This window comes from Clytia hemisphaerica, unplaced genomic scaffold (genome assembly GCF_902728285.1).
Source record: "Clytia hemisphaerica strain Z4C2 unplaced genomic scaffold, Clytia hemisphaerica genome assembly, whole genome shotgun sequence".
NCBI classification, from domain to species: Eukaryota; Metazoa; Cnidaria; class Hydrozoa; order Leptothecata; family Clytiidae; genus Clytia; species Clytia hemisphaerica.
Window position 1 is genome coordinate 505115 of NW_027103629.1, and position 16749 is coordinate 521863.

The 16749-nt window shown below is 35.9% G+C and overlaps 1 protein-coding gene and 1 pseudogene across 1 annotated transcript; both read left to right on the forward strand.

Annotated features, from left to right (window-relative positions):
- Positions 1-4021: 4021 nt before the first annotated feature.
- LOC136802592 (chitinase-3-like protein 1 pseudogene) lies at positions 4022-6437 on the forward strand (annotated as a pseudogene).
- Positions 6438-9908: 3471 nt separating this feature from the next.
- LOC136802569 (uncharacterized) lies at positions 9909-16457 on the forward strand. The gene is made up of 2 exons (XM_067059306.1): positions 9909-10762; positions 15778-16457. Exons 1-2 carry the CDS (start codon positions 10105-10107, stop codon positions 16014-16016), a joined length of 897 nt encoding a protein of 298 aa, XP_066915407.1. The 5' UTR covers positions 9909-10104; the 3' UTR covers positions 16017-16457.
- The last annotated feature ends 292 nt before the right edge of the window (positions 16458-16749 follow it).

Genomic DNA, 16749 nt, shown 5'->3' on the forward strand with positions numbered 1-16749 from the left:
CAGGAAAGAGACGACGTCGTGGAAAGAGAAAAGGTAAAAAAGGTGTGACTAGTTATAGCCTAGTTTCTAAAATAGATAAAAAAGGAGATTTAATCTCAGCTAATGATACTTATTTACAAATGTATTTTCCAAAATGTAACCAAAACAGCAACAACAACAACGACAACGAAAAAATGATATTAGACACCTTACACTACTGAAAGACACAGATGAATTTTGTCATAAAAACGTAAACAAAGTTAGGACAATGAATTTTAAAATGCCAAAACAAATATACTTACTGACGTCTGATCAAGTTTCGAATTTTCAGAGAGTCAGATTTCAAGTGTTAAAAATATGAAAACGTTGCTAAGATTTTTGTTTACATTTTTTATAGAGAGATCCGCCATCTTGGTGTAAAAATCATGTGGCCATGTGCGAATTTAATATTTTCGCGCGTTTTTCCGTCAATCCCCCGTCCCGCCGCGTGCCCGCCACTCTACCCCGCCCGAAATCGGAAAAACTTTTATGATTTCCGAGAGCAAGAAAAATCTTCCCGATTGGCTTTTGGTTCGGATGTTTCGCCATCCATAATACCGAGTTTTTGTATCTGTGTTTTTCTGCAACGCAGACGGTAAGCTTCTAATATGTCCATTCCATGATATGATGCACCATTAATTCCCGGGGGGGGGGGGGTGGGGGTGGGGGGGGGGGGTACTACCCTTGTCGATCGACGGGGGTGCTCCGCTGAGGTTCGAAAATCTGATTTTTCTATTTTGGTGTTTTTGCGACCCTACCTGGGACTCGTGGAGGTTAAAAAAGGTACCCTGACCAGCGGAGCATCCCCGTAACCCATCTTGGCCTAGTAACCCCCCCCCGGGCATTAATTGTAATGTCTTCCACGACTCAACAGACTGACTACCACCCTCGATAATTTGCGGGGCAGAACTGTGGGTTTTCGAATCGCGTTCAATCTTCGCGTTCGGGCAGTTTTAAAACCGTTCAAAACACCCCTGTCACATACGGACGTGGTAGATAGTAAAATAATGCTTTGTAGCGCCTACTAAAGAATGTTTCATTTTTCGCTGGTCATCCCACAGCTTCGCGTGAGATTAAGTCATTTTTCGATTCTTACCGACGAGGAAAATTCTTCCGCTCAGTGGTGGGGACTGTCCACCTAGCTTAAATTTTCCACACATAAAAAAGTTCGTAAAAAAGTTTGGCCCATGAGCGAGAGCCAAATGGTTTTCGTCAACTTTCTTTAAAACTTTTCTCACTGTTTTTGGTTGTTTTTTTGTTTTGTTTTTTTTTTCTCAAAATAATTATTCATTGCCTTTTGTTTTTGTATTTTGAAAAAAAAATTGAAACAGTGTTGCAGCAGGCTCTACTGGCTGCTATACTTTCTCCAGGATGAGCAGGTCAGGATTTACTGTTAGCAGCCTTGGAACGAAAAGACCCTAAGCTTTGTTTCTCTCACGTGCCTTAAGGTTATATTAAAGTGTAATTTCACGTTGCGAGATTTACGAGAGAACGAATAAAACTTTATAAATACTATATGCCTTCACAAAATATTAAGACAGCTTTCGTTTATACCCAGGTGGCGAAATGCCAAAATTCCGCAATTGATTGAATGGATTCTCAACCTTTGGAGCCTCAGCAAAACGAATATAATATACAGTGAAATTTTCAGAATTATATAGCCCTTCTCAATCGGGAATGATTTTAATTCCGATTTTGTGGGATCTAGAACAGGATAAGTTTGAGGGATCCAAAATCAAACATTTCAAAAATCTCCAAATTTTGAAAAGGGTTCCTTCAAAAAAATTGGTGTGTTTAAAATGTACACGTATAAGCTTTATTGACTCAAAGAATGGGGTCCTTTTAAAAAGTAGTACTGCACTTATTGCAAAAATAAACTTTAGGTTTCCTCAATTTTCAAACATTAATCTAGTTGGTGCGCATGACTCTATGTCTACCCACCCCCAAAGCAATACTTGCTAGGTACGAGTTTGCCTTTCTACTTCCTCCGCGTGATGGCAAATAAGCCATCTCTATCGTCAATCCCAAAACAAAATACACTTCAATTGTCAAGAATGAGACTTGTAGATTTTGGTACTCAAAGTTTCCGTATGGACTGCAATCATCAGCCGATTCTTTAAACAGCTCTGAGATATCATGGAGGATTTTTGGCAGAAATGGTATGTTTGTGGTTTAAGATTTATTCTGGAAAATATCAAGACGGGAATGATAACTATACACCTATTCCCGAAAAAGATTTGAAATCATAAGAAGGATTAGCCTGTACCAAACTCTTTTTTGCTGACTGAAAAAAGATAACCCGAAGTTCGGCAAGTTTTTTCAAAATATAAAAAACGCCCGTGTGCGGGGTGGTACAGGCTAAAGAAGGATAAGGATAAGAGATTTGTAGGCCTTTAGCAGTCTTTTTGAGCGGATTTTTTATATCGGAAATATACTGATAGCATCAATATTTCATTGAAGGAAGGATACTATGCATATTGTACTGTCAGTCATAAGTTTATTCTTCCTTCTTACTCAATTTTGACACCAGCTTCTCACAGACCTGGTAGGATTTTTACAGCCAGTGGGGTTAAAGGTAACGGACCAAAACTTGATGGGAATTGATATTCCCATGTTTTTTTATGGCGTGGGATTTGAAATCCATTGTTCAGGAGCCAGTAAAATACGATGGGGATGGAAAACCCCTTATCTGGTTATTTTGGACAACAATTAGAGTATAAATTTTAAATTAAAATTCTACTAGAAACTTCCTCCTGAGGACAATATTTTGGCCAATTTTTCCAGTAGGAAAGGGGTCCCATGGGGTATGTGAGAAGGGGTGAGAGAAGTGTATTTTGGTGACAAATATTAAAAAAGGGTCACACAACAAGAAATTTGCTTAGCAAAGGACTTTGGCCATCTAAGCTGCTTGAGCTAGAAATGAACCAGTTTAAATATTCTGAGTAATCACTGTCATTGATAATTTTCCTTCTTAGAGTTCGAATTGAACTGTGGGATGATTACCAATAATGCCAATTAGAGACTTAATTAGCTTGACGTAAAACCACAGTATTTTTTAACTGGTGAAGCAGGAAATCACTTATACACTTACCAAGAGAACAATCATGAAACAACTATGAAGCAGTGAATCACAAAAAAGCCGATTCGATGTCATTTTTCATCTCAGGGGTTAGCAATTTCAAAAAATTAAGTAGTACACGTTGTTTTTATAAGATAGGATGTTCTTAACTTTTTTCTTCTTTTTTTTTATATATATGATTTGAGAAACTACATTACACTTACAAAGATATACTACTTACAAAAACAAACACAGAAAAAATAAATCTTAACTTTTTGATTGTCAAACCTAAAAATGTTCTTGACGTGCTCTTATTTTCGCCTATTTGTGAGTATTTTTACCCATTTTCCTAAGAAAACGGGTGTTTTGGAGCCTGTAAAGCCTTAAAATGTTTCTAACTTGTTCTAAATATTTTGGCCATCGAAGCCTTCTAATAGAAAACGTGTACATCCCGCCATCCCGAAACAGAGTAAAATTGATCGAGAACTATTTATAGATTTTAGGCTGAAAGCTTTCGATAAAGCATTTCCAACAAATCAATATTAACTAGCTACAAAACCCCAAGTAGTATATAAGAAGCACGAATCCGTTAGTGGATGCCAGCAGCCAGGAATCTAGACATTTCCTACGAAAGCTAGAAATTGGAACCGAATTTAAGTGGGGCCGCCTATTTTTTGTAATTTTCTCTCAAAACATGCTTATAACGCTTTGTTTGTATACCCATTTTAGAGAGAATTTTTACGGGAGGTTGTTTTGATGTTTTACGCAACCCTGTGGGTACAAAGTGATAGCAAACTCTGTTGCTAATTGAAGGAGAATGCCAGTATGGTGCACCCCTTTGAATCAATCATCCCCGCAACACCCCATACTGCAAACCACTTAACACCAAATCATATAAAAAACATCCTGGACACAAGCAACACCATTCTTCTACCAAATGAATAAAGTCGAGTTAATAGAAGAATAAAAAGAAACATCATAGCCGCAAATCTACAACATTGGAATAAGCAGATTGCAAGAAAAATGAAGATTCTTATCATAGCTTTTGCAATAATTTTCACCATCATAAGCTTTGCAAATGCCGAGTATAAACGTGTTTGCTATTATACAAACTGGGCTCAATATCGGAATGGAGTAGCTTATTTACCGCGGGATTACGAAGCTGGGTTATGTACCCATTTGATTTATTCCTTTGGCAAAGTAGAAATGGATCAAAAGACAGGATTTTATCGGATTAAGCATATAGAATGGAATGACGTTAGTATGGGTTATGCAGCGGTGAGTAATTTTAGTGAGATTTAATTTCGGAAGCGAGTTAAAAACTCCGCGAAATCTATTGGATTTATCTAATTTTTTTGCATGATTAATTTCACGAATAAGCCAGAAATTTGTTGAAGTGACGCAGTAAACACTAAAAATAGCATTGTTACAAGTGTATTTAATTACCCTGAAGATCTGATTTGAAATTTGTAAAATTTTGGTGTTCTTTATGACCCTAATTGGCTTAAAATGGAGTAATGGTTTTCCTATTAAGGGTCAGCGCACACAAAAAAAAAAACAAAGGTGATATAGTGGAGTCTCTTTAACTTGATCGTCTATAAATCGAATGACTCCTTAACTCAAACAAGTTTCATGGTTCCTTCAGTTAACAATGTCTTATAAATCTTACTCTATAATTCGAAATATCCCTAACTGGAACAGACTTGTGTTCCCCGTACGTGTTCGAGCTACGGAGACTCCACTATTATTTAATGTTACGTGTTTATTTCAGATAACGAAATGGAAAACTGAAGATACGAAATTGAAAGTATTATTAGCAATTGGTGGGTGGAACCATGCTTCAAAAGGTTTCACTGAAATGGTATCCACAAGAGATCACCGAAGAGAGTTTATCAGGACAACGGTTGAATTTCTTTTGAAGTACAGTAAGTTGAACCTGAAAGAATGATACACGCAAACTCGAACCCACTCCCTTATATAGTTCACTTTTTTACGATTCTGGATAGCGCTCATGTCTATCAGTATGGAATTCAAATTCCCAGCCATAAATAACATGATAATATCACTCCCGATCGAGTTTTGGTCAGTTATTTTTATCCCCACTGGATGAAGAAATTCTACCGGGTCTGTGAGAATGGGGTGTCTATAGCGTTCCAACCAGTGCAGAATGTCAAAACAACATTCACCTAACATCTCAAGCTCGTATTTTTTATTTAAATACTATACTTATCTCTTCCAGATTTTGATGGTCTTGATTTGGATTGGGAATACCCTGCACAAAGAGGGTCACCAGATGGAGATAAGCAACGTTTCACATTACTGTGTCGTGAACTGAAACAAGCTTTGGCGCCACGTGGATTGCTATTAACAGCCGCAGTGGCTGCCGGTCAAAGCTCAGCTGGAAAATCTTATGAAATCTTCGAAATCTCACAGAGTCTTGATTTCATCAATCTCATGGCATATGATCTACACGGTGCTTGGGAATCAACTACTGGTCACCATACAGACGCGAATCCAAATTATCCAGATGGCAAGCTCGGTGTTGTCAATTCAGTTAAATATTGGTTAAGCTCTGGTATGGATCCCGAGAAATTGATATTTGGTCTAGCTGCTTATGGCCGTACTTTCACATTGAAGGATAAATGCAAAGCTGGCTTAAATGCACTCGATGCTGATAATAAAGGTGGAAACCCAGGGTCTTTTACTCGTGAGAATGGCTTCTTGGCTTATTTTGAGATCTGTACACTGAAGTGGACCAGCAAAACGTGTACCAAGAATAGCCAGAGCTTTGCACCATATGGATCTGTTGATAACTTCTGGGTTGCGTATGATGATCAAGAATCAGTTGCTTTCAAAATCAACCACATTGTCAAGAAGTATGGATTAGGAGGTATCATGTTTTGGGCATTGGATCTTGATGATTTTAATGGTAAATTTTGTGGTCAAGGAAAGTATCCATTCATCAAAGCAGCAAATTCTCTCCTGAAATCGAGCAGTATGTTCCATTTTGAATCCTGCGTTGACAAAACAGCGTGTAGTGGACCATCCAGTGGTACATGTCAAATGCCGGAAATCTCCCAAAGAAGCAATTGCAAACAGAATCCGAATGGTTTGTTTGGTACACCCAAATACAAAGAAATCTCATCATATTGTCGGCACCAATGTGCTCGGGATCCAAAATGCTGTAAACAACTTTGCTGCTGTGAAGAAGCTTAAACTTTATACTGCAGGCTACCCCTGTCTCCACCCCTGTTTCAAAGGCACCAATCTGGATTGGTTGTCATCATCTCGGTTGTTTCGTTTTTATAATTTATTCAGTTTTTTTTCTTACTTTTGTTCCTTGTCTGTGTTTTGATTGTGCGTTTACGCCTTGTGCTGTCTAAGGCATAGATCTTTTTTTTTTAATGTTATGCAACTTTTATAAAAAAACACACAATTTGCTGCTCCTGTAGAGCACTCTTGAAGAATCATTAACCTTCAACACGGACATATAATGCTATGCAAATGAATAATTTTAAGATTTAACTTTCCATTTGCCTATGGCCTAGATTAGGGGTAGAAACCAATCAAGTAGTCGGACGGCTGAGAAGTAAGCTTGAGTCGGTAGATATAAGTTTGGCATAAATTTATGGCTAATCCTCGAATAGTAAGTTTTGGGGAAAATTTGTCCCGATAAATACAATATTAGTATAAATAAGTGAGGATCGCCTACAACCATAACTGCAGGGAGGGAGGGAGGTAAAAATATTTCATCCTGTCAGCTTTCAGTTAGAGCGTCGACTTGAACAGGGAGATGCGATGGCCATTATGAACATGACGTCACGTGGCTATTAGCAAAGTAGACTCAGTTGGCGGAGGGCGGCCACCCAGGCATTCGAATATTGTATGTGGCGCTTATCAAATAAAAGTTAAACCGCGATTTAACCTGTGTTAAATCCAAATTTAACTTTCCATTTGCCTATGGCCTAGATTAGGGGTAAAAACCAATCAAGTAGTCGGACGGCTGAGAAGTAAGTGTGAGTCGGTAGATATAAGTTTGGCATAAATTTAATGAATAATTTTAAGAGCAAACATTTTTTGGTATGTTTTTGGACTTGGTATTGACTTTTGGACAAAAATTGAATTTCAAATTCTAAGGTTTTTAACTTTTAAACCACTGAACAAGGATTAAAAATTGTTTAGACTTAAATTATAAGCTTATTTAATATATACTTTTAGTTCCGGCGGTAAAATTTGCATATTTTGATTTCATTTTAATCGTCATGATTGTATAACAATTAATTCAATAATCATTTATTTTAAATCTGCTTAATTTTCAATTTCATCTTCGATTCCCGCAGTCCAGATATGATTAGCTCTAAAAAAATGCTTTAACCTGGCCTTGGTAGCGTATCTTTAAATAACTCGGTAAATGTCCAGCCCTCCACTGGAAAATTTGGCCAAAGTTTCATCCCCGTTACTAAAAAATACCCCAAAATTTCAGCCCTACTGGGAAATTGACTTTGATTACATCCCCATTCAAATTTCATTGTAAAAGATTGCACTTCACCATTCCAACTGGATTTTTTATGCTTGGAACAATAGAATCTCTATCCCCATTGGGATTACGATGAAAAATTTATCCCTGCTGTGGGAAAAAGTTTTACCGGGGCTGTGATACAGGGGTGTATGTCACGTAGGTCCATTATAGGGTACGAAGATGACCTTAGAAGTCTCAGAATGGTTCTTTTACTTTTTAACAACTTCTCAATACCTATTTATGCTATGTTGGAAAGAAAGTTATACACCGCTGGAAAGGTCTCCGGGAAGAATAATCTAAAAGATTGAAGATATTTAAACTAAAATAAAAAATTGGAGACAAAAAATAAGATTAGGAGATATTAATTTTCAAAAGGAATAACTTTCCTCGCCACGTATCTCTTTAGTTCTTTAGTTTTTGCGGTCAGCTAATTCATGTTTTCTTTAGCACTATATTTTCCCATAAAATGTAATGTTTTGAGCTTCATTTTCAACTAGTTATCACTTGATTTTCTTATTTATTTTGATTCTTGCGTGTTAGAAAAATTATAGCTCGGCTTGAGGTTGTTTTTCTTAAAGTTGATTTTCAATAATACGAAAGTTTGGTTATATGCCCTGATATGAGCTGAAGGCTTTCTTTTCTTTCTATTATTTAAATTTTGACCGTTAAGAAACTTTTAGAATCCACAAGATTTTTATTATCAATATACACCACCCACGTCAGAAAAGTTATGTTAAATGGGTCATTCCATTTTTCTGAGGGGGTAAAAAGTCATTCTAAAATTTCCAGGGGTGAAAGACTGATTTTAGTTTGTCCACCCCCTGTATGGTTTTTTAATTGAACAGTCCAATACAATGATCTAAAACGAATTTCATCTAAGAGTCCTCAAATTCAAAAACTATCCTTGATGCAATAAATCGATTTTCTTTGTCAAGCTCCTCCCTATCCTGATAGTTGCGATATTTTAATGTCATTTTGAACACTTGATCAAATTTTTGTAAGTAAGTATCAAAGCTATCAGTTTTTCTAACCTCCCAGGTAGATTTAAAGTTTTATCACAGTTAGACAGGAGACCCGTCCTGTATTTTTATAATCTGATGTATACAGGACGGGTATGAGCTGTAAGGCAGATTTCTGATAAAAATCGATTTGCTCAGTTTTTGATCACGTTACTAAGTATTCCTCTTAGGATTGGTTTAAGATTTAATCACATGATCAAAAAGCGAGCAAAACAAACTAATTTCTCAAAAAAGTTTGCGTAAAAAACAATGGAAAGAAACAAAAAGCTTCCAGACCGGGGCTTTTTATACGAACTATGGTTTGATACAGTTGCGTTAAGAGCACCAGGCTGAAATACTGAAAACTCAAAACAAGCCTCCGAGCCTCCGGTTGAAAACACTTTAAGAACACTTGAAATCTGAATATTTAAAAAAATTAGACTAGATAACCTCTCTAGCTAACAGTTATACAATACACGTTTTTTTTATAAGAACGTCAAAAATTTTCGAAGCCTTCGGATGTTCTTAGCTTTTTGGATTTGAAGCCTAAAAATGTTCTTAAAATGTTCTTATTTTCAGCATTTTTTGAGCATTTTGATGTAATTTCTTAAGAAAATGCATGTTTTAAGTCTCCAAAGCCTTAGAATGTTCTTAGAATGTTCTTGAATTTTTGGGCCTCGAAGCCTTATGTTCTTATAAAATAAAAACGTGTAGTGCTAACGCCGGGGATGCACCAAAGTTTTACCGTAGTTGCGGCAAAGATTAAATTTTTCAGGCATTATAAATGTAAAGGGCCATTATAGGACAAGGGCGTAAACAAGGAGAACAATTATTTTTTCGGGGTAGTTTTTTCGGTAATTTCGATCATTTTCGCCACATTTGTAGTAGACAGGCCTTATGTACAATCCTGAAACAACCATTTCTCATTATTGTACCAATGTGATATAATCAATCGATTATGAAGTGAGAAATTGAACAAATATCTGTTTATATTATGTATGAAAAAATACTTAAAATAACAACAAATCAGCAAAATTGGTGAAAAGGTCAAAAATTGGATGATAAACCAATCAAATATCAGCTTGTCAAATAAAAAAATCCTTGTTTATGGCACATATTTAAAGAAAAGTATTTTAAAACATGAGAAATATTTTTAGAAGTGTAATTGACAGTCAGAACAAATTTTTTATTGTTTTATTGATGACAAGAAATGAATATATAGACAATATTTCAATTCAATATTAAGATCAAATTGCTATTTTTTGAAGCTTAAACAATATGTAGGGATACAAAATATTGATTTTTTAAAATATAAACATTCATAATCAAAAGGTTTCCCTTGTTTGAAGGTGTGAAAGAATATTTCATCTTTTATGAATTGACAATCGTAAATCGTCAAACGACTTAGACTATTGTCAAATTGAAAATACATAGACTAGTACTTTAGTTTTGGTTCTTATATTTTGTTTGGTGAAAATTGTGGCAAGAAACGAAGAAAGGAAAAAAGTTCTATGACAGAATCCATAAAGAAGTCAACCATCTACAAAATGACAGACAGAAATGACATTGTTTCTTCGAAAGAACTTTTCCAACGTACGAAGGAAACCACATCACTTTCTGAATGTCGGACAATTTCACCAGGAGGAGTAAAGAAATCAAAAGAGAAATTAACTACCAGCAAATCACTTTCGTTTTCTATTGAAAGTATCCTTAGTGACAATATCAACAAAAATGGTAGCCAAGCGGCGCTTAGAAATTCAGACTATATGGAAAACAGCATCAACAGAGAGAAAATTCTAACCTATCGTACTGATACGAAATTTAACGACAGTGACTATTATTCCAATTTGTCAAACGTTTATGGAGGAAATAATGAATACTTTACTGACTCAAAACCAATGCAAGAACTACATCATCTTGGAAGATTAAATTGTAGCAGAGAAGAAACATTTCTTACAAGACCCATACCGTTTCTATCTGTTCCTGGTCATACTGACTCAAGAAATTATATAATAGATTCAAGATATGAGAACTATAGTATGTTAGACCATGACATGACGCTTGTCAACCACCAACACGAGGCTGGTAACCATGACGAAGATGATATTCGAAACAATCCGCATTTTGACTGGTTGTATTGTACGCGTTACAAACCGCCAAAAATCACAAGTGAGTATTTTTTCGTTATAAATTTTCAATTGTTTTTCAGTTCTTGTATCGAAGGTTAAAGCTCAAAGACTGGTACTGATGTCCCCTGCTTGATGCTTAGGCCCGGCGGAACAACCGTAAACGTGAGGAAGCTGTGAGCCTTCAATGGGATCAAATTCGCTAGGAATTTGAGAAAAAAAAATAATTTGCTCAAAAGTGAGAAGGCTGAAGTTTCCCCAGTCTCCCCGCTTTCACCGGGCCTGATGCTCAGCAACTAAAAAAAATGGATCAAGGGTGCGTGGAGAAATCCAGGGAAAGGAGTAGCCAACAAAAAGGAACCTTTGGTTAATCCTCAAGGAACAGAAACTTACTAAAAAGGGGTAGACTCCAAGGGGCTATTTTGGGCGAGAGAATAATCAGGAAAAAGATTTGGCAAAAGCTTAGTTGGGGGCGTACGGTATTTTCGGTAAATCTCTTCGGTATTTCGGAATGCTGAAATTGATTCAGTGTCGGAAATCCATGAATTTCTGCTTCGGAATTTCGATATTATTAAGTTTTTATCCGTATCCTCCTTTTTTGGAATTGATACATGAAAAATCAAATTTGAAGAAAAATTAGTCAAAATGAGGAAAAATACACAAAAAAATCGGTATTGGAATTGCAAATATTTATTTAGGGAATTTCAAAAATTTTAGCAAAATTATTCGATATTTCGGATATCACAAACCCCGTACGCCCGCTAGGTTAGTGTGGATAGTAACAATTTTTTTTTAATTTTGGTGGGGACTTATTTCGGCGATTGGCAGGGCTAATCAGTTTGTTTTTGTGTTACAGTAAAATCTTAGATTGAAAAATAAATTGATTGTGGTGAGCTAGCAGCTATCTTTATAATATTTGCAAAAAACGTTTGAAAATGTTTCCGAGGCAGAAAATAATTTAAATTTTGGCCAGAACTTATATTGGTGAGGCAGCAATTAATTCAATTTTGGGGAATCTTTTCAATTCGCCATCTCAACTTCAAATGCAGTTTTTTGGCTTAACGAAATAGGTCATGTTTGGGTTCGTTGGAAAGCTCTTTTCAAGATCTATCTTTTCAGCGTACTAAGTTTTTAAAACAAGTTCTTCAATCAAAATTACCAGCAGCTGAAAGAATCCTCCATAAATGAAGGAAATTTAGCCGAGCAGTCCCAGCTGACACACAACGTTTATTCAACGTTAATCTAACGTCATATGGATGTTGTGAATTTTAGATTAACGTCAAAACAACGTCGTGTGTCAGCTGTGGCGTACACTGAACGGTTAAAGGCCTTTGATTGATTCCTATATCGGATGTTTTTCTAATGCGCTAATTGAAATGTTTCATCTTAAAAAGAGGCGTGTCTACCCATCAACTATGTACTCCAAAAAGTATCATTCTTTCTATTATGATTAGGTGTAAACTAATATTTCGTTGATTTTGAATAACTGTGAAATATCGAAAGAAATTAATGGCGACTTTATTAAACATTTTCCAAGTACTCTCAATAGAAACAAGCAACATGCTGAATGGACCTACCTTGATCAATATCAGATTAAAGTAGGTATTCTACATATTTTACTATTGGTATTGAGCAAACACAATAAGTTTTAGAACAATGCAAAAACGTCTGATTTATTTTCTTTTATCATTGTGTAACTTGGTCGTCTTTTTTTGAAAATTTTATGACAAAAAAAAATTTTCCTTAGAAAAATTACTTCAGCCACATTATAAGGGCTCCGTCACTTATAGGCATTGCTATTTTGTATCATTGTGCAAAAGATGAAAAAAAAATAAAATAAAAAGCCGATCCCGAGAAAAGCTGCTAACAGGAAAATGGTAAAACAGAATTTCCCCCAAAAAAGAAAATTCGTATTTTACGACGAAAAAAAATTTTCCGAGAAAAATTACTTAAGCCAAATTTTAGGGTACCCTGCACTCCATCTTTCTGCCAAAAATCAGGAAAAACTAATGAAGCAATTTTGCACCAAGTCCAAAAAAAGACCTTATTTTTAGGTAGTTTTTGGCCCAAATTTGCGAAAATCCGTATTTGACGAAGAAAAAAAATTTTCCGAGAAAAATTACTTCAGCCACATTTTAGGGTGCCTTGCACTCTATCTTTCTGCCAAAAATCAGGAAAAACTAATGAAGCAATTTTGCACAAAGTCCAAAAAACCTTATTTTTAGGTAGTTTTTGGCCCAAATTTGCCCCCCAAAAATTTTTTTCAAAGATCGGGCTCCGTCACTTTTCAGGCATTGCTATTTTGTATCATTGTGCAAAAAATTAAAAAAAACTAATGAGCCAATCCCGAGAAAAGCTGCTAACAGGAAAATGGTAAAAGGGAATTTCCCCAAAAAAGCGAAAATCCGTATTTGACGATGAAAAAAAATTTTCCGAGAAAAATTACTTCAGCCACATTTTAGGGTGCCTTGCACTCTATCTTTCTGCCAAAAATCAGGAAAAACTGATGAAGCAATTTTGCACAAAGTCCAAAAAACCTTATTTTTAGGTAGTTTTTGGACCAAATTTGCCCCCCAAAATTTTTTTTCAAAAATCGGGCTCCGTCACTTTTCAGGCATTGCTATTTTATATCATTGTGGAAAAAATTAAAAAAAACTAATGAGCCAATCCCGAGAAAAGCTGCTAACAGGAAAATGGTAAAAGGGAATTTCCCCAAAAAAGCGAAAATCCGTATTTGACGACGAAAAAAAATTTTCCGAGAAAAATTACTTCAGCCACATTTTAGGGTACCTTGCACTCTATCTTTCTGCCAAAAATCAGGAAAAACTAATGAAGCAATTTTGCACCAAGTCCAAAAAACCTTATTTTTAGGTAGTTTTTGGCCCAAATTTGCGAAAATCCGTATTTGACGACGAAAAAAAAATTTTCCGAGAAAAATTACTTCAGCCACATTTTAGGGTACCTTGCACTCTATCTCTCTGCCAAAAATCAGGAAAAACTAATGAAGCAATTTTGCACAAAGTCCAAAAAACCTTATTTTTAGGTAGTTTTTGGCCCAAATTTGCCCCCCAAAATTTTTTTTCAAAAATCGGGCTCCGTCACTTTTCAGGCATTGCCATTTTGTATCATTGTGCAAAAAATTAAAAAAAACTAATGAGCCAATCCCGAGAAAAGCTTGTAACAGACGAACGGACAACGGTCAAATTAAAGGACCTCCCGGTAGGTCCAAAAATATGTACAAGTTTGTCCCAAGTTTTGATTGATTCAAGGAGATAAAATTTTGTATACTTACTTATTATCCTTACTTACAATTTGACTGAATGATAACAATTTCCATTTATGGATTAGTAATGCATTATAATAAGGATTGAATCCTACGAAATGTTATCCCCTGAAAACACCCCTTCTCACAGACCCCGGTCGAAAATTGTCCTCCAATTTTCGTCCTGCCCCACTGAAAATAATCAAATAAACGAATCCTCACTGCAAAACATTATGCTATTTTCCCATCCCCACTAAATTTTCTGACTTGAAAAAAGAATTGAAATCCATAGATATGAAAAATATTGCAATACCAATCCCCATCAAGTTTCAGCCTGTCATTTTCATCCTCACCGGCTGAAAAATTTTTACCAGGTCTGTGAGAAGGGGATGTCTGAAAGATACCTTAAGGGATTTTTTTTCAGCGGGAACTAATTTTGGCGGGCAGCAAATATCCTAAATTTTTTAAATTTTGGCGGGAACTAATTTTAGTGAATGACAGCGTAAATCTGTCCTATTTTGCCTTATTTTGATGAATTTCAGGGGTTATTTAGGCAAGGAAATGTGGCAAGAACTTATTTTGGCGAGTGAGAAAAATATTTAATTTTGGCGGGAACTAATTTTATGCTTTCGTCTAAATTCGCCAAATCCGCCAAAATTAGTTCCCGCCAAAATAAGTTCCCTTAAGGTAACCGAGTACACGGTGTCACTTAGTCTCAATCAAATGGAGGCGTGTCGTTGGTCAGGATTCTTAATTCAAACTCTAAAAAATCTTAACTAAAGGGTTTACAAATTCACTCAATTTTGAAAAAAGTTGAGTCGGACAGGGTCGGATTTTAATTATTTCCACCCCTTTTCTTATTGGGCATATGAAGAAAATGTCAAATCTTGCATCTAAAGGGGTCCTAATTATTTCCCTCAGTGCTAGGGTCGAAATTTGATTTATTCCCCTAAAATTAGTTTTATTGCGGAAATACATTAGCATCATTCTATCATTCAAAATCCTATTCACAGGTCCGGGTGGAAGCGGGGAGACTTGGAAATTCAGCCTCCCCAACTTTAATCAAATGAGATTTTTTTCTCGAATTTCTCGAGTTTTATCTCATTTTGAGCCTTCAGCCTCCGCAATTTTACGGTGCTTCCGCTGGGGCCTTAGCCAAAAGCATGTCTCATATTAGACCAAACTTTTTTACTCCGAAAATTATTTCTAAATTCAGAATATTTGGTGATCAAAATTCGATCTTTTACATTGCGTACGTCATTGGAAATGAAACTAATGCGACAAGGTCAAGAAGGTTTTAATGCAATCGATTCTTATTGTTTATTATTCATTGATGACAAAGATTTGAAATAATTTAAAAACTCCACTGTCAAATGTCAAGCTCCATGTCTGTTGGCATATTCATTGTACAGTATAAGAGCTTTTTTGAGCTTTCTACCTCAAGATTTGCAGCTTTTTTGAGTTTTTGCGACGCTACCCTTATATACAGAATCCGGATGTGATTTTCACGGTAGCTTTTTCGAGCTTTCAACCTCAAAATTTGCAGCTTTTTTGTCTCCGCTGCGAATGCTATGTTGTATTGAGAGCAAACTTATTTTGCTCGATAGAAACAAAAGTTTTAATCTTTCAATTTGCATACCGTTTTGGAAGTGGCTGAGGATTGAGTCAATATATTTAGGGTTTGGCATGATATATATTTTGGCCAACCGCTCGATAAATTTTGGGGAAAATTTGTCCCAACCGAAGGTAACGTCGAGAAAATATGCTTAAGAATAATTCAATTGTGTTTTCTTTAGGAGCCAAACGGCGTCAAGGAGTAAGTGAGCGAGCTTCACGTCAACCACGTATCCCATTTACGCCGTACCAACAGACAACGTTAGAAAAACAATTCCAACGTAATCAATATTTGACGACAACATTATTGAACATTCTCTCACAACGATTGAATTTGACTAAACAAAGAATAAAGGTCTGGTACCAAAACCGAAGAGCACGTGACCGTAGAGAAGAATTAGCCAAGGGTGAAAATGATTAGCTGGCCAGATTTGGAGGAAGTTGGCATGATGCGCGAACGAGGGGAGGAAAACTGTGGAAACTTGAAATACGAAGTCTTTATATCAGCACATACAAAGTATCTTTTTTTCTCAAAGATAAATCCCTCAGAGTTCGATTCAAAAGTAATTTCGGTTGAGCTTAATTCGCTTTAATTAAGCGTGGTACTTTCTTTTTCTGGCGTGGCCATTCGCATCAAAATTAGTCTGTTCAAATCAAACTGACTTTTTGGTTTCCAAAAAAAAGTGAGCACGCTTTAAGCGTAGGACTTTTAGTTTTATGTCCCAAAAACAACATTTGAGCCTTCGTCCCTTATTTTAAAGCGATTATATACAAATTTTAAGGCTTCAGTAAGCAGGATTTTTGGAAGAACCGTCAAAAACAGCTTAATATATACACCCATTTGTATTATGTATGGTTTTGTATTTTCCATTGTAAATATTCAAAATTAATTATTCTAGCTAGCTTAAATGTGTGCGTAAAATTATATTAACCCTTTAAGTGCCAATGTCGTATATATCAGGCATGGGCTATGTAGGAGGGCGAAGCCATCCTGTAATGCCCAGTTTGAGTTAGAAATCGTCATTTTTGGTCTAACTCGTACGAATCGGATTGGACTTCATGGCCAAGCAAAAAAAAAAATCAAAAGCGAGCCTTATCAGTGAGATTTTAAGCTAAAAAGTAAAAAAATGCAAAAATTTGACAAAAATCCACTT

Excerpts from the sequence above, each read along its gene's own strand:
- LOC136802569 (XM_067059306.1), top strand. The coding sequence starts at position 10,105 with ATGACAGAATCCATAAAGAAGTCAACCATCTACAAAATGACAGACAGA. Across the intron at positions 10,763-15,777 it reads CAAACCGCCAAAAATCACAA|GAGCCAAACGGCGTCAAGGA; the intron begins GTGAGTATTTTT and ends TGTTTTCTTTAG.